Here is a 21,765-nt window from a genome sequence, read left to right on the forward strand (position 1 = left end):
CATAAAGATTTGAATAAAAAGTTATCAAAGTGTAGAACAGTCCCCAAAATTGAATCAATCACAAGGTCAGCTCATCCTGCAAAAATGTCCATACATTGAAGTAAAAAAAAAGTTATTGGCCTCAGAATATGGCAACTTTCTCAAAAGATTTTATTTCGTAATATTTCTAAATGTGAAATAAAATGTAACACAAAAAAAACTGAATAAAGTTTTATTTTCTAGTCATGTAGTAATATAATATGATATCAATATAATATAGTAAATAATAGCGTGTACATGATTCTATAGCAGTGGTGGCGAACCTATGGCACGGGTGCCAGAGGCGGCACTCAGAGCCCTTTCTGTGGGCACCAGGGCCATCGCCCCAGCACACCAGACAGAACTCAAAGAATCTTCCAGCAGTTGTAAGCCACTTAAAAGATGCTGCTTTAAGACATATTTTGATACTGACCTCTCTACTTCGAACTGTAGGAATAGGGAGAGTGAGTAGACAGGGCTGAATTATCTTTGGAGGATTCTCTGTGTACAGAGGGACACTGCTTAAGTGATGCAAATTTTCCATCTTTCTACTGTGTTGCTGTCCTCAGGAGGCCAATCTGATTGAAAGCTGTTGAAGAACAGGGAGCAATAACTTTCTGCTTTAATTTTTGGTTGGCACCTCATGATAAATAAGGGGGGTATAGGTTGCAGTTTGGGCACTCGGTCGGTAAAAGGTTCGCCATCACTGTTCTATAGAATGTGCACTAACATTCACAGGATAATGTGGAAGCTGCAAGCTGGGGCATGCTGGGAGTTGTAGTTCCACAGAAGCTAGTACAGAACAGGCTCTGATATAAAACTTAATGAGCATGCGCGGTTCTCCTGCTAGTCACGTGACTGATCACATGAGCGTGACGTCAGCCGATGCCTTTCCGCCCTCTGGTGGAAGGTGCGGTGCATTGCACAGGACGTCCTGCTGATGGCAGGCTGTGCCAGGGCTGGGGACAGTGTATCCCGGGTTTGTCGCTGGTCTCCTGCCCTCAGCAGCCATGAATAAGCAGGATCTGGCGGATGAAGCTCTGTTCCTGCTGCTGCACAATGAGATCGTGTCGTGTGTGTACAAGTCCTCGGAGCAGGGGGATGCGGTACGTGACATACACAATCAATACAGGGGTCTTGGGGTGATGGGTGACACGGGAGCCCTCATAGCTATCACCCAGCTTTCCCACATGCAGATATCCCTATGAAATGAGTGGTTGCTATGCGATATATATAGTCATCTACTTACTGATGACCTTTAATATTTGGCAGTGCACAGCATGTAATAGCAGGGGGTAATCCTCATCAATATCACCGGGGGCTATGCTGCCACCATGTACAGGGCCAGCCCAATGTATGGGAACTTCTGCGGCCATACAAAGGATGACCTCTGCCCCCGCTCACTGATATATCTTCCTTATATATATGATGGGCAAATCTTCCTGGTTTATAAGGAATCCGTCTCCCGGATTTACCTACCCGAACTACCAGCTGTGTTATGTAGGGCTATCACCGGTAATTGTAATTGTCCAGTTGCTTCTTCTGTAGCATGTGGGGCTTTTCTCTCTCTACCACCTCCTGCTGTCAGTCCGCGACCTGGAAACCGTTTCTTGCGACACTATTTTGCAACAAATGCCTCTGATAGGTCACATGATCTTCTACAGCGGCCGTGGGCTTGAGTAGTGAGGAGCTCCACCTGTATGCAGGACAGTGGGCCACATTTACCTACCCAATCCTACGAGTCCACGAAAGTGTATTGTCTGATAATAATGCACTTTATCGCGATTAACTAAAATTGTGCGCCCAATATCTTGCATGTGTCGCTTCCCCGCCCAGGTCCGTCGGAGTTCACCTTCTTCTTCCTGGTGCATGTAAGTGCTTGATCTTGTAACACAATATTAAAGTTAAATCTGGCGCTCAGTCCGAATCAGTCGGATCGTCCGATGGCACCCCTCCACCGATCTCTCTCGCATGAAAGCCGGGGCAGCCGTGACACAATCCCCTGCTAAATACCGGTAACAGCTATTTCTTTTAGAGATCGAGTGCCCAAAATGAGACCCAAGACACACTAGCTTTTCCCAAAGTGCCAACACAGCAATTTAGGCAGTAACAAACTTATTGCTACCAGCATGTTTGAGCTCCAATTCCACCCTGTCCACACCTTATCACTATTCGGACAGGACCAAGTAGCGCAGGATGGGTCACTTTAAAATAGCAGGTCACTACTATTGGACTGCAGGAAGGTGCCATGTCAGGCAAACTCTGTGCCTGGGAGACAGCCCATGTGCCCACAGAGAGGTGCCATCTCTGACACCAGTGCCATAGGTTCGCCACCACTGCTATAGGATGTTACCATAAGATCATACGTGATCTGTGTGTAGGAAAAGCAGAGAACACATGTAAAATGTTCTTCCTTCTAAATGTGCCCCTATTGAAAAATTTGTAATAAATAAAATTGTCTGGTCTGGGGTGCGTCAGGTATAGTCAGGTCCGGGGGAAGTCTGGTGCATCAGGCATAGTCTGGTTAAGAGCGGGGGGAGGGGATGGGGGCGTCAGATATACTCTGGTCTGGGAGGGGTAGTGGTGCATCAGGCATAGTCTGGTCTGGGGGGGGGGGGCTGACTGGGGTGTGAGGCATAGTCTTGTCTGGGGGGAGGTCTGCTGGATCAGCAATAGTCTGGTTCAGGGGGGCTCCTGGGGGGGTCAGGGGAGTCTTGTGTGGCAGCCATAGTACACCTAGGAGTAATTTATTTGTATTACTGAAAATTTCATTATCCTTAAAAATGGTGATATGAGAATTATTACCCTCTTGGTAAAAATGTTAGTGCAATCTCTGGCCAATAGGTTCCTCCAGCACTTCACCTCTACAAGTTCATGAAGCTGACTCAAAACTCCATGTCTTTTAGGCTCCCAGTATAGCCGTGTCTATATCACTGATGTCTTTTCTCTGTATTTGGCCTGTATTTCACAGCAGAACAATAAAAATAAAGGATGAGTATAAATAAAGTGTGACCTACCCCCCCCCCCCCCCCCCCCCTATAGGGCTCCATAGTTGATTTTCCGCATAGTGAGCTTTAAAATCCCTTTCAAGAATTGGTATTTCATGGTGGATATACCAATTTTTTTTTTTTTTTAGAGCAGGGTATGGAGCTTTGAATGGAAAAATAACCGGTCTATTTCTTTTATAGGAGAATGGGCGATGTATCACCAAGCTGGAAAACATGGGTTTTCGGGTAGGACAAGGCTTAATAGAAAGGTAGACTTTTTATCTATTATTTGTCTTTATCCATCTGGCTTTTTCAGTCTGACAGCAGTCTGAACTTTTTTTTTATTATTTATTCTTGATGATGTAATTTTTTTTTTTTTTTTTTAAACCTCATTGTATGGACTCATTTTATAGGAAAACTTTAAATGAAATTACCACATTGATGCAGTATTTTACAAGGCTGTGAGGTCAATGATCAAAACCTCCAAATCCTCAATTTCCTGAACTTCGACTCCAACCCTGCTCCACCAAAATGGTACCAACTCGACTCCACCACTCGGACTCAACAGTCTTGTTTTCTTCTTCCATACTAGCAGTGTTTGAGATAAATACATCATTCCTTCCCAATGCCTTATTGTTCTAATCTATAGCAGAGGAGCATGTACATAATAATGATCTTTATTTATATATCCCATCAAATTCTGTAGAGCTTTATAGATTATGGGAAACATAAACAAATATAATCTGGTTGTTGGAGCATCTAGGGTGCTGGTTAGTGATGTGACAGGATGGCGTTTGGACCAATAAGAGTCATTTATCCCTGCCTTAAATCCTTACATCAGGAATAGAACAGACTTTTAAAGGAAATGTCAACATTTTTATAATTTATTATATACCATATTTTTGGACTATAAAGCCACCGGATTATAAGGCGCACCATCAATAAATGCCTGCTAAAACATCTAGGCTCATATATAAGGCGCACTGGATTATAAGGTGCACCTGATTATAAGGATGAATGACCAGCAGGTGGCAGACCTGTGCACAGTTCAAGGCAGAGTCTGAATTGGTCCATTTTTTCACTACTCCGATTCCATGACCCCAGGCACACTTGCAAGCTCCATTCTTTCTTTATCTTCTAATGGCATTGTTTTGGAGTAAGAAAAACCTAAAAAAATCTTTTAAAATTACGATATTGTCAAGTTCTGCCCTTGTTCACACAACCTCAGGTTCTCTAATGACTGATAACATTCGCAGATTGACCTCAGGAGAAATCAAACCAAGACAACGTATGGTATAATATCTCAGTGTCTGCGAACTGATGCCATCAGAAGTAAGGCAGATGTGAGATGCTTTATTTGTGTCACACAGTATTATACAGGGAAGACTTGGGATGGTTACTTAGGGATTTAGGAATAAAGAAGTAATGTCCATAGTCCATTGGTTGGTAAATTATTACATGGGCATCGGAGACACTAAGGCTTTGTTTTCCTTGAAGTGTATATAATATTGTAAATCCTTCTTGTGAAATGGCAAACATCGGAGTGGGTCTTGCAGACCTTTGACTATGGCTGAAGCTGATCAAAGTCCACTCCTCTCCACCAAACGTCTTTATGGTATCCCCAGCATTCAGCAAGTATATGAAAAATAAAAACATTTTCATTAAACATAAAACAATACTTCACAGTATGTATATGAGCCTCGGGGGCACCTGTCTATGTCACAGAAGCCCCTTCTGTCTCCACACGGTGTTACTGCCTACCTCCAGCCAGGGAGCTGGTGATGTCCACTTTGGCCAGAAGGGGCTTCTGTGGTGTAGAGAGGAGCCCCAGAGGCTCATTTTAATAATTACAAGATTTTCCCCAAATTTCCCCAAAACTAAGCAATTACGAGATAAAAGAAGAAAAGACCCTGTTTCAGGTGATACACACCGGCGTGTATGTGTGCTTGGTGTACAATACTGCAACCATGTGTGAAATTTCCTTTAATGTGCTGCTTTTCTCCTAAGGATTCTGGATTCCTGTCCCCACATACCTCAAGAATGAGGGTCCTTAACCCCCAGTTGTTAACAATGTGGAGTGGAGGAGGCCATGCCTTCCTGCATTGTAGTTATGGGAGTCTGATGAACGTCTTAATGTTATAGCAACTGATTGCTACCCCCATAACATGCTGAGGGGTGACATGTGCCCCAATGGCTTAGATGTGTGGTTGAAATGTACTGCAGCTACAGGATATTCCATCACTTAGACTGTAAGCTCTTGATGGCAGGGTCACTACTCCTATTCCATGTGACTTCGTATTTACTTTGCAATCTCTTATTTTATATGTACTGTATACCGTATAAGCCAAAGCCCCTAATTTTACCATAAATAACTGGGAAAACTTATTGGCAGCCCCATTAATCCCATTGTGCTGTATAATCGGTAAGGGGTTCGCATACATTACATTAATACAAAACTACAGTGATCAGGAGACAATTATAAAATTCAGGACCTTGGAAAAGCTGGGTTGCATGCTGGCGGCCTACATAAACACATTACACAGAGCTTCCCTGAACTGTCCAGACAGGACTAATCAACCTGAGCTGGATTACTCATACACAGCATCCGGGTCTATATTTAGCTTGGTGAGGACACTGGCTTGAGAAAGCGCTGGTTTAGCGCAAAACGGTCCATAGCCTGGTCGTGAATGGCGTCCTCCCGCACCATCACTGACCCACAATAAAGGAATATACTGGGTGAGTGCTGCCTTCTTTTATTCAACAAATTTTCTAAAGAAAGCACCTGTAACATGAGGCGTGCGACACACTGCTGTCAGACTTTGCATGATAAATGTGGCGCACGGTCCAACTGAGCACCAAGTCGCCCATTTCAGTGCGGAAATTTGTGTCGCGTGTAGAATAGTGCAGCCGCGACACAAAAGGGTCGCGTGTGACGCACATGTGGCGCAATTCTTTGTATAAATCACATAACTATGGTCCTGCTATACATCACTAGAGAGATCCTGATCTCATGCGCATTTCATATGTCCCTTCCTCAGATTTACCAAGGACACGGCCAGGTTCAAAGATGAATTAGATATTATGAAGTTTGTCTGCAAAGATTTCTGGACAACTGTGTTCAAGAAACAAATCGACAACCTGCGGACTAATCACCAGGTGAGGCCACTGTGCGGTTTACTTTTCCATAGGTGAGCGGGGCCGTGTCCACATGTATTGTGTAGGTACCAGCCAATGGTAAATACTCAGGGAACCTATACTCATATTTCAAGGCTGAATGTTTTCTTAGCCCTATTACAAGGAAATGTAGGAATCAGCCCTAATGTCTTATAGTTTCTATATAGATCCGTCTTTCTGATCTTCTAAAATAAGTTCTAGCTAAACCTCTGTGTCACTGTATATCAGATTGTGAATGTACGGACGTCATGGGCTCTTCACTCATATTTGGGAGGAGATCTGTCTCAAAGAGCATCTTTTAATGTGGCTGTCTGAATGCACACATGTATCATTCGTTCACATGTTAATTCTATTGAGTGCTTCGTAAAGCTACATCTTAGGCCGTTGGTACATGCGGCGCTTGGAACCCGTTTTTGGGGCGTTTTTAAGCAGACTATTAAAACGCATGCGTTTTTTAACAGACTGCTTAAAAACAGCCCAAAAACGGGTTCAAAACGCCACATGAGCCACCGGCCTAAGGGCTCATGTAGACGACCGGCAGGGTAACGTATGTACGGCCACAAGCTTGCGGCCGTAAATACTTCCCCCATAGACGGCTATGGCGCATGAGCTGGGTACAGGGAGCACAACAAGCACTCGCCGTTCCGAGCCGTAGCCGCAAAATGATAGAGCCTGCTTTATCTCGGGTCATATCTACGGCCATGCCGCTAATACTCTATTTTCTATGGAGAGGGGCGGGGGGTGAGCAGCGCCACAGGCAGGCATACGTTCGTGTGCATAAGCCCTTAGGCTGTGTTCACACTTGTCGTTTACACTCTGATTTGAAAAGCAATCCAACAGCTGAGGAGTGGAGATCTGACTAATTACGTTGCTGTTAACATTTGAATTAACAAAATGCATGCATTAACATTTGCATTTCCAAAACACAAGGTTAACAGTGATATAATTTAGCAAATCTCCTCAGCTGTTGTATTGCGTTTTTAAAACGCAGTGCAAAGGCCACGTGTGAACGCTGCCTTATTAGGGTGCTGTCACACGGTCGTTCTTGGTGCCTTTTTAAACGCACTGAAAACGCATGCGTTTTTTCATGTTTCCATGTACAGTATTTGGCTGGTTTGCGATCCTGTTATAACATTTTCAGAGCTGCTTACGGTACAATTTCCTGTTTACATTAAAATCCGTCAGTTTATTTATGAAACAATTGCCTCCATATTCATATTCAAATGAGCAGAGAAGAGTCATATTTTGCCTGAGCTTAGTCACTTTTGGGGTGTGTTCACACGTTCAGCAAACTTTTTATTGGTAAAATGTGAGTTTTCATATAAAAGGGAAAATTCTAGAAAGGAGATTTCATTCCTTACCTAAGGGGGCTGGTAGATTAGAGGTGACAGTGTCAGTTTAACCCTCGCAATACATCTTTAGTTGGTGTGTCTGAAGGCAATAATTGTATTATGTATCATAACTTATCCTGCTGCCATGTTTTCATGCAAAAGGAAAAATTTGCAGGACATGGCTAAGATTCCAATTGTCTTTCATTGTTCTCTTAGGCCAGTGATGGCGAACCTTTTAGAGACCAAGTGCCCAAACTACAACCAAGACCCACTTATTTATCGCAAAGTGCCATCACAGAAATTTAATTTGAGATTTATACTCCCTTCTCTGTCACAGCTTACATTAATACCTGCACCCTGAGGACACCAATAAAGCAGAAAATAGAAGAAATTTGGATGATCATTGTAGTTTTGCTCCAGGGTCCCATAAAAAGGAAGAATTATCAGGGCCGGAGCAGGAGCTACATAATGATAATCCAGATCAGTCCACACCTTCCCACTCCTCCTGTAGTCCCATGTAGCGCTGTCACTTTAAAATAGCTCTGTGCACAGCAAGTACTGGGGTGTCTGGGACTGCACCAAGATACCTGGAGACCTCTCTGGTGATGGCCTGGGTGCCCACAGAGAGGGCTCAGAGTGCCACCTCTGGCACCTGTGCCATAGGTTCGCCACCACTGTCTTAGGCTGTAGCTTTGCCTTTTTCTTTAGGTTTGCAGCATCTGTACATGTACATGACTGGACTCCTCCATTACATTGATCTATTGACTTTTCTTTTCTGTTTGTAAAGGGAATTTATGTGCTCCAGGACAACAAATTCCGTCTTATCACACAAATGTCTGCAGGGAAACAGTATTTGGACCATGCCCCCAAGGTATCTAAAACCACCAGATCTTGTTACATATTTGCATTGGAAATAAACATGACACGTTGTTACGAATTGGTAATATGAGATGCAAAGGATACATGGAAAAGTATAAAATATGAATAGATACATAGATATACATAATAAACATGGTTATATAGTACACAGTATATCCTTTCATGCTCCCTGTAATTGGAAGGACACAGAATAACGATGACTGTAAAGTGCCATGGAATATGTTGGTGCTATATGAGGAAGAGAATATATATTTCCAATAGATCTGCTTGGAAAACTTTGGAAAACACACAAAGCAAGTTACTTTCCTGCAATTTGTCAGTCAGATACCACTTTGAGGGAGGCTAAAGGGGTCAATCGGTAATACAGGATAAGTATCAGACCCTAATAGGGTCACCTATATTGTTCTTACCACAGTAAACTTTCTCTGTAGTCCTTGGGAGCCATGGATCACTTGACCCGAGGGCAGCAGGACTTTGGACCTCCTGTGATGCCACTTGTCCTGCTGGCCTCCGGCAGATAGAGGGGGCCGTGCTGTCATTACTGTCTGCCCACAGATGTCCTTGGCCCCCCGGATCTAGCCAAAACTGACAGGACACAGGGCGTAAAGTGACCCCTGGCTCCCATGGACTGTAGAGCAAGTTTACCAGGGCAATTATAATAAGGGTGACCCTATTACCCTGGTAAATTTTTGTATAAGTGACCAACCCCTTTAAGGTGTTATTGGCAAAACAGGTGCGAAAGAAAAGAATTAGGGAAAGTTACATATATAATATATAATTTACCAAATAATTACATGCAAATGAATATGATATGTGTTGTTAAGATCAGAACATACTTGCGCTGTTCTGAGAGCAGGTAAGGATTTGGGCAGGCTGTAATAATGATGTGCTACCATGTCAGCTGCTAATGGGTCCCTATGCTCTCATGACTGCCGTGTACTTGTACTTCTCCTTTTTCCTGCCGTTCTTATATTTTCTTCCTTTGCAGTATTTGGCGTTTACATGTGGTTTAATAAGAGGAGGGCTTTCTAATCTGGGAATAAGAAGTATTGTAACAGCCGAAGTCTCTGTGATGCCTGCATGTGAGTATATGCTCCTTCCTAATACAGATGTCAGTGTATTTTTTTACCAGCACTAGTTTTTTATTGTTCTGTTTTGTGTACTGGAGATAGTTATCAGTGAAACAGTCCTTACTTTATTTTTCAGCAGAGTGATGCTTTACTGTCAAGTTATTTAATTTTGAAATGTTTATTTGTACTTGTCTTATTGGAGGCATAACGATAATCCTGACATTTTGTCATCAGTCCTTAGCTTACTAATGACAATGAGGTGTCAACATTCAGTTTCACTTTTTATATCAGTTCCTTTTCTCCTGGCTAGCATTAGCGCAGCTCGTTTGGCCACTAGATGTCAGGATGTGTAAATGCTGTTAATTGATTTTTACATGGGTGACCCAATGCTAAGTATTTACCAGACTCCAGTCTCAGAACAAGGGTTGTGCAACGCAGGAGACATGAAGTTCTGCTGTCTGGTATGAGAACATAGTTTGTTCTTACCACATATTTTGGTTTTTATGTTTATACTATGAATGTATAGTATATGTACATATACCGTATATCGTCGAGTATAAGCCGAGGTACCTAAAAAAAAAAAAAAAAAAAACCCGGGAAAACTTATTGTTTACTAGCCCAGGATGGGAAATGCAGTAATGACTCTTTAATGAAATGTCCAGCATCAGAGCCCCCCTTAAAGGAATTTTCCCACAAATAGATAGGCCTTATACACGGGATAGGGCCTAACTTGCAGATCAGTGATCACTAGAACGAGGTACCAATGTTCCTCTGTCTTGACTAAGCTGTCTGCTTCTGGCTCTATACACTGTGTAGCAGTAGTAGTAGTACTGACGTCACGACTGCTACTATAAGCTTTTAATACTCTTTACCCAATAATTGGTTGTTATTAAAAAAATGTTCCTGTGTGAAGATAATTTCTCATAAATGTAGTCATGTTGTAAAATGTCCGGGAGGTACTACATGTCGCACAGCCAACCTGTGGCAATGATTGCTGAATCCTGGTGGTCCGGCAGGACTCAATAGTACCTGTCTGGCCACCACTGCCAGAGTGTGACGTGGTCGTATCCGAGGAAGCTATCTGGTTTCTAAGGGACAACATGACTACATTTATGAGAAATTATCTTCACACAGGAACATTTTTTTAATAACAACCAATTGAAGAAATGTTTACATAAGGCAAATTAATTTAATTAAATGTAAATGCCCAGATGGGAATACCCCTTTAAGCCCGGATGGCCTCAACGAAATGAATGAGACTGTTATATAAATAGTCTCACATTAAGCTGGCCGATCTATAATGAGATTTCTCACCATCCACATGACGTCTCATTTACCGGAATCTTCTTATCCTATGACGGCCACCGTAGTCTTCAGAATTTGAGAGCGGAAACCAATGATCGCTACCTTGCGTGTCATTGTGTTCACTCTCTTCCGGCATTCTGCGTTCCACTCATCTTCTTCCACCACGATCCTGCATTTCCGGTCCCATCCTTATCTCTGTCTCCACTCTATATACTCGGTAATCCGATAAATATAAGATACATAGTATCGCGATTGTATGCATGCAGTGTTTTATTTATTTATTTGTATTTTATGATGAACTATTGTTTATATATGCATCTATTGATCTGTTTGTTTACTACTAAGAGACGCATCAATTGATTGGTTATGTCAGTAAGCCTTATGACATCACTTCCACTAAGACATACTTATAAAAACTCATAGCCCCTACAGCATCATATAGACCTGAAGAAGCGTCCAGTGAGGACGCAAAATGCGTTGTCTCTTTTATACCCTATTATCTTTTATAAAATATCTATTTTATTGTTTTAACATCCACTTTATGTTAATAAAAATGGCATCCTAGATGCTTTAAACTTCAAGTGGGTTGCGCTGGAAGAATCCAGAGAGAGTGGAGTCACAATCCTTTTCCTCTTGGATCATCTATATTCTATAGTAAACCTCATAGAGCTGTCTTAGGTAATATTCTCTGTGATGTATAATTTGTTTAGGAAAAACGATTTGCTCTGATAAACCTATCTTGTGATGTGGTTTCTCTTTTTATAGGTAAATTCCAGGTGATGATTCAGAAGTTGTAGCACATGAGGAGGAATTCCATAAACATAACTGACTGTGTACAAAGCATCACACATCATGTATCCTTGGCTCACATAAAAGACAATCCTCTACTTACCTTCATGTCTCTGAGTCATGCACAAGTCCTGAAGTCGGGATGACATGGGATAATATAACACTTATTCATCTAATGGACCATACAAGAACGCTAAGCTATGTATACAAGCACATTGACATGTCCTGAACCATAGGAAACCTACGCTTACATCTCTGCTGTAAATGAAATGTGATGGATAAAAATGGCGACCTAGTGAAATGCCTTATATTTAGATGATCTGCCTTTTACACTACCAAAATTTTTTTGACAACTTATCAAAGTGCAGATGAGAAGATGATATTGTGGCCTCCTACAGAAATACTGTTCCCCAAATTGTGTTTGTGGCAGAGACCTGCTTGGCCCCCGAACCCCCTTTTGTCATCAATGGGAGCCGATTCTCATTGGAGCTTCTGGGCTATTCTTTCCAAGTGGCCCCTTCTTCTTTACTTCTGCTCTGGAAAATTATCATGTTAAATCAAACTCTTATGGGTAACCCTAACGCTGCCATGGTAGGTTTTTTTTTTTAAACTGTATTTTTGATACACCCAAGTAACAGGACCAAGTGTATCGACGGGGGCTCTGTCGTAGCCTTTGTGGTAGAAATACAACAGCTTAATATAGAATAATCAGTAATAACAGAAGCTTGCAGTGTAAAGAAACACGGAAAGCAACAAAAATGAACAGAAGAAAAGACACTGGATAAAGAGGGACAGAAAGGAAAGAAAGTGGTGAAGGGGTGACGGGGTGACGGGTGCTGCTATATTGATATATTAACAATATGAGTGTAGGCAACCAAGTACAGGCACCAGCTCTTAGTTAAAGGTTGAGGCCACCCAGATAGAGTCCCAAGTTGCCCTTACAGCATCAAAATAGGTAAATTTTAGAATGGAACAATGCCATTCGGTGTTCCATGGTGCCGACCTTTTGTATACTACTGCACACAAGGATAAAGAAAGCTGGGGCTGGAATGAGGTTTTATGTATGTGACATATCATCTTCTAAAAATCTGCTAACTTAACAAAACTGCTAACTTAAAGGTCTGCCACCAGAATGGAGGATTGTAAACCAAGCACACTGACATACTGGTGCGATCCCCCTATGGCAAGATCTGCTCTTCTGTTAGATTCTTATATCCTGGTTTTTAACAAAAACTCATTTAATATTATGCAAATGAGCCTGGGGGGCTCCAGGCTCCATAGATGCATAATCTGCATAATTGTTTAAACCTTTTTTTCTTAAAAACAAGGGCATAGGAAGCTTAAAGAAGAGCAGATCTATCCTGAGGAGGCACGCACCAGTATGTCAGTGTGCCAGTATTTTTTTTCCCAAAAACTAAGTTTTGACTATGCAGTAGACAGCCTGTGGCATTGAAGACCAGAAAAGTAAAATTTTGGGTACACAGCTCACTGTATTTGAGAGCACTTGGCCCACAGTCATTCTTCGACTTCTTTCTTGGATCTTGGGGATAAGTGTGTCAGGGCATCCTTTTTTTTTATTTTATTTTTTTTATATACTATAGGCCGTAGGGGGGGGGGGGTATGAACATAACAAACATCGAATACTTATCTTAGTCTGTGCCTCTTTACCCTTGCCGACCATCACCACTGGTGGCTGTTTGTATACACAGGCTCAGCAGTGACATCACATGGACAACCACACGTCCACCATAGCCTCTGGCTGCGGTTTGCAAGCTGTAGCTGGTATACACACTGTTGATCCAGCATCAGCGCTCAGACCCTGCATACAAACACATCCCGATTTGTAACGGACGGCGCCACCCTGCACCAGAGGCAGATACTAGTATACACTGTAGTTAGTTCATAGCCCCCTAGGGACCATAATAAACAAAAAGTTAATCCCAGAGATCCTGGAGGTAATGTTTTCCTTACCCATTAGTAAACATAGTGATAAATTGGAACTCAAATTATTGTATAATAAAAAGTGACAGATCATTTTATTATATGGTGATTCAGCCTTTAATAAAGCCCTTTAAAAACGCTCAGTTGAGGCACGTTGGAAGGGGTTATGCACAAGGCAGAGGTGCAGGATGATCTAGCTGGAAGAAATATGACTTTTTATGGGTCCTCCTGTTTTTATAGTGGTACACGACATCTTACACCTGGCACTATGAAGCAGTTGTGTATTGTAGATGTCATATTGCTTCATTATCATGAAGTCTAATAAGTGCACGTAGACCTCTCATAGTTTATCCATTGACAAATATGAACTGTTTTGACCTGTTGTAATGGAGGCACAGAAGAACAAGTGATTGTAGGAGTTAAAGGACATCTATCACCAGATCAAGGATTGTAAACCAAACACACTGACTTACCGGTGTGCGCCCTCTCTGGCAGGATCTGTAACCAAACTTTCTATGCTATTTGATTTTTTTTGTTTTTGTTTTTGATGTGTTACCAACTTTTTACAATCAAACTAGTAAGTATAATGAATCCAATGTTATGCCACAAAAAATGTGAAAATTAAGAGAGGGAAGTTTATATAGGATGTACGTAAAGGTAAGTATCCCACTTACCTATTTTGGTTGCACATTAAGACACAACATTGTAGATAGCGTGTTAAACGATACTTATTCCACAGCCAGTCTTATCAGGTCTGGTGGGATAATTCCTGCAGGTGAATGGCAAAAGATAATGTCGGGTTTGGGATAGCATCTCCTTTTTCCACATTTACCAAATAATTGGAGAAAGACATTTTGCTGGTAATGAGTAGGCTTGTGACATATTGAAATGTCCTTTTAGTTAAAAAGATATATAAAACTTCATAAATTATGAAACCATATAGACAAAGCGTTTCGCGTCTTTACCACGGGCGCTTCATCAGGTCTGCTGTATATGTGTGTATGTTATGAGAGCTGAGAACAAATGCTAGGTAGGAATAGGAAATAAAAAGAGCCGTTCTTGCTTTTTAATTTCCATTTTTTAATGTAACAGAACTTTCTAACACTAAAACTATCACGTTAAATAATGCTCTGCTATGAACCATTGCACCATATGACCAAAATATCATGTGATCCTACAGTCATTTTAAAGTCATGTAATAAATTGTAGTTTATACACAGTTGGAGGGGGGGGGGTGTTATGCCTTTTCTGAATTTTTTTGGGTGGAGAGGGCATGTAAATCTCCTCAACTCCACCAGTTTTCTGGCTGAACACCTAGGCCCGCCACATTTACTAGAGTCTTTACAGATGAAATTTACTATAGCTGAAATCTCTGCTAGGTCTGACCTGGTCTAAACATATCTGACCTGACGGAGATTGCATCCGCATCCACTAAGAGCCTGGAGCCTCTTAAAATTTTTCCCAGCGTCCCAAATTTATTAAGATGCCAGTCTTAATAAATTTCCCCACTTATTTTTTTATTCCCATAAATTGATCAATACACACCAAAGCATTTATGCTTGGTCCTGTAGGTAAAGTATATCTGCAATGGTTGTGTTAGCTGGGTTACTTTCCAAAAGAGGAAAACTGGTATTTAAAAACTAGTTTTTAGCAGAGGCTTCTGTCACTGTATCCCCCTGAGCCTTCCCTGACAATATCTGGAAGGATCAGGCATATTGAATGTGATCATGTCTGATCCTTCCTTCAAGAAAATAAACGGTCTCCCATTTCTCCTTTGAAAAAAATAGGGGGCCTGACCAAGCCCCTGTGCGTGTGACCGGGGTCGTCAGCGGGACCAATGGCCATGTATGCAGTATGAAAGATTTTCAATGTCTAGCCTAAAAATTTGTGTCATAAAAAATGAAACTTTCGAGGACATTGCTTGATATTTTAGTATGTAATGTAAATTTAGTGTTAATTCTGCATTTATTTTGGCTTTCTTGTGTATTATGTTGTGTTGTGAAGGTGCTATTAATGCAATACAGTTGTTTACAAGTAATTTATAATGGGATAGATAGTAAAGGGAATGAGTATATGAAGCTTTTTTTCTAGTGGAGCAAATCTTGGTCTGTACTCGGACACCATGTGCCAAGGTGGTTTCCATTGCCCCATTACATGCCCTTTATCTATTAAAGTCTTGGTAGGGCATATAGACATCAATTTAGACCTTGACCTTTGGCTGTTTATATATGTGACTGTTCTCTCATCAGAAGGACCCTTGTCCATGTGCAAGGGTTTATGGACAACCTTGAAGAGGTTCTCTGTTTGGGACTTTTATAAGGCACTAGTAGGGAGCTGTTCTTGCTTTGGTTGCCTAAAACCATGTACCGTATATACTCGAGTATAAGCCGACCCGAGTATAAGCCGAAACCCCTAATTTCAACACAAAAAACTGGGAAAACCTATTGACTCGAGTATAAGCCGAGGGTGGGAAATGCATTGGTTACAGCCTCCCAGTATATAGTCTGCCAACCCCTGTAGCATACAGCCTGCCCAACCCCTGTAGCATACAGCCTGCCCAGCCCCTGTAGTAGGAAAAAAAATAACACTGTACTCATCTTTCTGACGTCCCCCATAGGTCCTCTTCTGTCTCAGACTGTCTCAGACAGAAGAGGACCTACAGGTGATGTCAGAAAGGTGAGTTTTGACTTTATTTTTTTAGTTGACTCGAGTATAAGCCGAGTTAGGGTTTTTGAGCACAAATTTTGTGTTGAAAAACTAGGCTTATACTCGAGTATATAAGGTATGTATTAAATTTGTATAGCTGCATGTAATGTTACATTTCCCCCATAGCAGACACTACAGGACGATGAGCAGACAACTTGCCTCCACAAGATCAGTTTTACTTAGAATTGCTCAGTTAAAGGGGTTGTCTATGACAAGACAATAACAACTCCTTTAACTCTCTTGGCGATCAGAACTGGTGCTGCATATGTCTTGTAGATATTAAATGATCTTAACTGAAAGCGTGCCCCCCCCCCCCCCTTGGCTCAAGATCTGAATCAATTTTTACTCGAATTTGTTAAAAAAAAACAACAACAACATTGCAGCTCCCAGAAATAGCAAACCAATCGCTCAAATTGCACAAGGAGTGCTAGAACCTTGCGGAGATCGGAGAACAGTCCAGTTGTGCACCCTTTGCATGACATGCTAATATTTGCAAATTGTGCCAGTATTATTCTATATTACTTATAGACATGTGTTTTTTGTTAAAACTATAAAATGTGTTTTTCAGTTGTACAAATCTACGGAGTATAAATTGGACAAGGATCATATTGTATAATCACGGAAAATCAATTTTTAATATTTTTATGCATATATTATACACCATATATCGGCACATTGTATTCATTGTTACTGAAATCTGACATTTTAAATGAAACAGAACAAATAAAGTGGATGATTGACTGTCACTGGTGTTCTAGGCCTTTATTATTTTAAGTATTGCTGATTTGTGGAGGATAGATGTAAATGGTGAGTCAAAATCCTGAAAAAAAACGGAAATTAACATGTCTCACGAATCAATTTCACAATCAGATTTTCAATATCTCTTGGGGGTTAAAAATTATTGACATAGAAAGTTACAATTATAACTGGAAATGTTCCCTGTGATGCACAGCTATGTGACATGTTGTCCATGGTGGAGAACACAGGGCTGTAGGTGCTGGATCCAATCTTTATGAAACTGAATGAGAAATAAAAAGTGGTAATTAGTACTTCACATGTTCCATATATGAAATCATTCCTATATATGATCTAGAAATAAACCTCGCCATTTAAGTCTAACACAATTTGACACTAGAGAGCCACTGCTATTAAGCTGTACTATAGTGTATCTGCATGACATTGTATTATAAAGGTAGACATGATGGGAGAGATTTATCAGAAGTGTCTGAGGTAAAACTGTTCTGGTTGCCCATGGAAACCAATCAGAGCTCAGCTTTCATTTTGTAAACGGCTGTGGGAAAATGAAAGTTGAGGTCTGAATGGTTGCCATGAGCAACTAGAACAGTTCTGCTCTCAGACACTTGGGGTGAAGACACACGTGGCGTTTTTAGGCCCTTTTCAGTTCGTTAAAAATGCATGCGTTAAAATGCGCATGCGTTTTTTGAAAACGCATGCGTTTTTGACAGGTTTGACCAATTATCTTAATTCAAACTGGTCAAAAACGCATGCGTTTTTTTCCGATCTGAAAACGCTGTACTAAAAACGGCCTAAAAATGCCACGTGTGTCTTCACCCTTAGGGGGAGATTTATCAAAAGTCTCTTGGAGCGGAGCTTTCATTTTCCCACATCTGTTTATTAAATTTACCTGAGCTCTGATTGGTTTCCATGGGCAACTAGAACGGTTTCGCCTCAAACTTGATGATAAATCTCCCCCTTAGTCTTTATATAAGATCAGATGTATACAGTGATATAGTACAGGCCTTCTATGTTAATATAGTCATATAATTTTGGGAACCCAGACCCCTCAGGAGGCTTCCATATAGGATTAATGGCATCAATAAGATGTCTCTGAATTGTTTTGGCGGGAAGAATTTTCACAATCTAGATATAACCTTAGAAATCTAATATAATAAATAAAGCATATTCACAACAGCAGTTTTTTATGATTCAGTTCTTTATGTCAGTCTACATTGTACGTCCCTTTGCATCGCTGTTAGCATTCTTCCCTTTTTTTTTTTTCTCTCCTCCTCCTACCCACTGCTGCTACTATGGGTCCATACCCGAGTATCCATGGACCCACGTATACCTGAGTAATACAGCTACTAGTCTTCTATCTACTTCAGTTCAGTTCATTTGACCTCAGCGACTCTTCGGTTCTGATCTGACAAATGTGGCGGATTCTGTGAAAAGGCAGCAAGTTGGTTCGTTGACAATTACAGCTCCTAAGCAACCACATGCATGCTCTCTGTATAAGAGTAGGGTCACGTGTCCAGGCGCCATTAGGGACAGGAGACAGGCAGAGGTTGATACTGTTCATATTGTCAGTCAGACAGGCAGGAACTTCTCAAATATCAATATTTCCTTTTTTCAGGTAAGTAGGAACAGGCGTCAGCAGGAAATTTGAACTAATTGCCCTTTTTAGGGCACTGTAAACAACTACATTAAGCTACTGAAAGACTACTGTAGTCCAGGACCAGTCTTGGTACTAATAGCATTTGCAGAAAAGTCCAGCAGTATAAAGTTCCCAGGTGCTATTACTTTTCCGTGAAGGCCACCCCTGACAAAAGTTTGTGGACAAAATCAGGTGTGCACTGGGTATGCCATTAGTACCAGAGTACACCTAGTAACTCACACATGGATTAGCAAGCATAGCCATGGAAGTTACATCTCCTTAACTGCCCACTGGGTTACTATTTTGCTGCTGGCACTATTGGCAGGATTGTCAGACATCACTCCTTTTTTCAGTTGCCTCCTGCTCCTACACTGCTTCCTCCTCACCTGCTTCCAGTCAGGGCAGCGCCTGTACCACCGGTATTAACAACGTAATGGGTAAACTGCAGCAGGCAGTGTTGGAACTCATCTGTCTTGCGCGAAAGTCCACACACCACCCAGAAACTGTAGACTAGGATCCACTAGCAGACTGATCAGTGGTTACCGCCGCTGAAGCTCAAACAACCATACAGGTGGTGTAACAATGTCCAGAACCTTGCAGTTCCTGGCCAACTACACAAACCTTCTGGAACTGCTGCTTAAAGTATGTCTCGTAGGTTCACTTTCTTAGCGCCCACACCCTACTGCTGCTTTCCTATGTGCACTACAGAGGAACTTTGACTTTCTTATATGTGATTTACCAGCCTTATATGTGATGTACCAGCAAGGTAAAATTCTACCTTGCATATGCTTGAAAGGGTGGGTGAATAGCAGAAAGCAATTGAGTCGAAGTAGTGACCAATAAAAATAATAAATTTATTTATATAGCGCACATAGATGACGCAGCTCTGCATAGAGCTTGCCAGATCAGTTCCTGTCCCCAATGGGGCTTACGATCTAATCAACCCACCAGTATGTTGCAAACCTACGCAAATATGGAGAGAACATACAAACTCCTTGCAGATGTTGACCTGAATGGGACTTGAACCCAGGACCCCAGCGCTGCAAGGCTGTAAAATGCTAACCTCTGAGACACCGTGCTGCCCAAACAGCACTTTGCTTCCATGAGGGACATTTTTTTAATGCTGTCCTGCTTCCAATATGCCAGCAATATGGTCAGCTCTGATTACCCCATCATCAGTGCTAACATCCCCATCTTTTACCTGCCTGAATAAAAAAAAAGCAGGATGAAGTGATGGCACGGGAGGAAGAAAACTGGCTGATAATAAATCTTGGCCATTATATTGAAAGCAATGAAAAGATTGCTATGACATTTCCGCACTCCATTTAGCAACTGGCATTGACTGTCAATGCACACTAACTGCTACGTGGAACAGAGGTATTATGGGAGATGAAGTCTTTGGAAAGCGTGGGAGAGTAGCAGCAGGTGAAGTAAGCAGAAAAGGTAAAAGGAAATAAAAGCATCACACAGAGCCGGGTCAGAGAGATATAATTGTGTATCTAGAAGATGCAATGAGGAACTGGATGCCTAGAAAAAAATAAAAACTTTACCTGTCACGGGTTCCCCCGCGATCCAAGACATGGATCACCCGCACCCCTCTCTGCTGCGGCGCTACCCCGGTCCCAGGCCCACTCTTACCGCTCCGTGATACTGCTCTGCTCCCAGAAAGGCCGCGGCCGCCTCCCTAGTCTCTAGGGTGCACGCGCTGGCACTCTAAGATTTAAAGGGCCAACGCATCACTGATTGGCGCTGGCACCCCTGGGTTTTCTTTAAAGGCCGTTGTTCCCAGGATTCCCTGCTGGATCTTTGAGCAATCTAGCCTGAAAGAAAGCTTCCTGTGAGTTCCTGTACCGGTTTCTTCCCTGCTCTGCTGTGTTCGTTTTGTGACCTCGGACCTGACCTCTGACCTCTGCTTCTCTGCCGCCTGCCCTGACTTCATGCCTGTTCCTGACCTCGAGCCTGGACTCCGGTTCTGTACCACAAACTGTACCACGCACCTAGATGCACCTGTGGAGCGACTTGGTGGTACCATGCCACAACAAGACCACCCGTTTTGCGGCGGGCTCTGGTGAAAACCAGGTGCCACTTAGATTCCAGTCTTAGGTGTCGGCTAGTACCATCTCCCGCGGTGGTACAGGGGGAACCCTCACACAGCCCCATTAATGTAAGAAAGCACAATTTGCTACCCCTCTCCGCTACCATTGTATACATTTATATAATAGTTTTTTTTGATTCGCTATCCTTAAGGGCCAAGGGCAGTCTTGCCTAAAGGAAGTGTCAAGTTGTGGTTGAAACCTGGTGACGCAGTTCATTATAGACAGATTATTATTAGATTTTGTCTACTGTATGAATAGGAGGGATGCACATAACTTTTTACCATACAGTAGATGTTACGTAATCTTCATACAAAACTATACACTCATATTGCTAAGCCTGCAATTTCGGAAATTCTTATATCTGAAAGGCTATTTTGCAATAACCTTTATAATTGGAGTTTCTGTTTATTAGGTTCATTCCACTACCAATTGTACAACGTGTTGTATTAGAAATAAAAAAAAAAAAACAGTTCCGAAGTTAAGATCATTTTCCTCTCTGTTCAAGACACTCCCTATTTTTTAAGCAAACTGTCAAACTGGTTTGCTCACCACATTTGTAATCCGACTGTAAAACATAGGCTCTTGTTTAGATTCATTGTCTTAAAGGGATATGATATCTTATCTAAAGTCTGCAGCTTAAATGTGACAAATATAAAATACCTGCTGCTATCATCCACACACACATATTTGCAGGGCTGCAATGTATGTATTGGCCCACATTTAGGCTACATGCACACACATGTATGGGGGACGTATATACGGCCGACGTATATATACGGCTAATATACGCCCCCCATACATTGCTATGAACTCACCGCCCTGTACGGGAGCGGTACGGTGCAGCTTAGTAATATACTGTATCCCATATAAAGCCCCCCAGCTTAGTAATATACTCCTTTCCATATACAACCCCCCAGCTTAGTAATATACTGTATCCCATATGTAGCCCCCCATCTTAGTAATATACTGTATCCCATATATAGCCCCCCAGCTTAGTAATATACTGTATCCCATATACAGCCCCCCAGATTAGTAATATACCGTATCCCATATACAGCCCCCCCAGCTTAGTAATAT

The 21,765-nt window shown here is 41.8% G+C and overlaps 1 protein-coding gene across 2 annotated transcripts; it reads left to right on the forward strand.

The window, feature by feature from the left end:
• Positions 1-877: 877 nt before the first annotated feature.
• Positions 878-16,946, forward strand: TRAPPC6B (trafficking protein particle complex subunit 6B). 2 transcript variants are annotated; one of them, XR_011848833.1, is made up of 7 exons: positions 878-1,124; positions 3,207-3,274; positions 6,044-6,161; positions 8,298-8,381; positions 9,378-9,471; positions 11,530-15,857; positions 16,277-16,946. XR_011848833.1 is itself a non-coding variant. In XM_072115666.1 (6 exons), the coding sequence occupies exons 1-6, from the start codon at positions 1,029-1,031 to the stop codon at positions 11,559-11,561; spliced, it is 492 nt and encodes a 163-aa protein (XP_071971767.1). In that variant the 5' UTR covers positions 878-1,028; the 3' UTR covers positions 11,562-16,946. The 2 variants fall into 2 exon arrangements, 1 of the variants encoding a protein (XP_071971767.1); XM_072115666.1 differs by having other exon boundaries at positions 11,530-16,946.
• Positions 16,947-21,765: the final 4,819 nt, after the last annotated feature.

Source organism: Engystomops pustulosus, chromosome 7 (genome assembly GCF_040894005.1).
Source record: "Engystomops pustulosus chromosome 7, aEngPut4.maternal, whole genome shotgun sequence".
In the NCBI taxonomy this organism is placed as follows: Eukaryota; Metazoa; Chordata; class Amphibia; order Anura; family Leptodactylidae; genus Engystomops; species Engystomops pustulosus.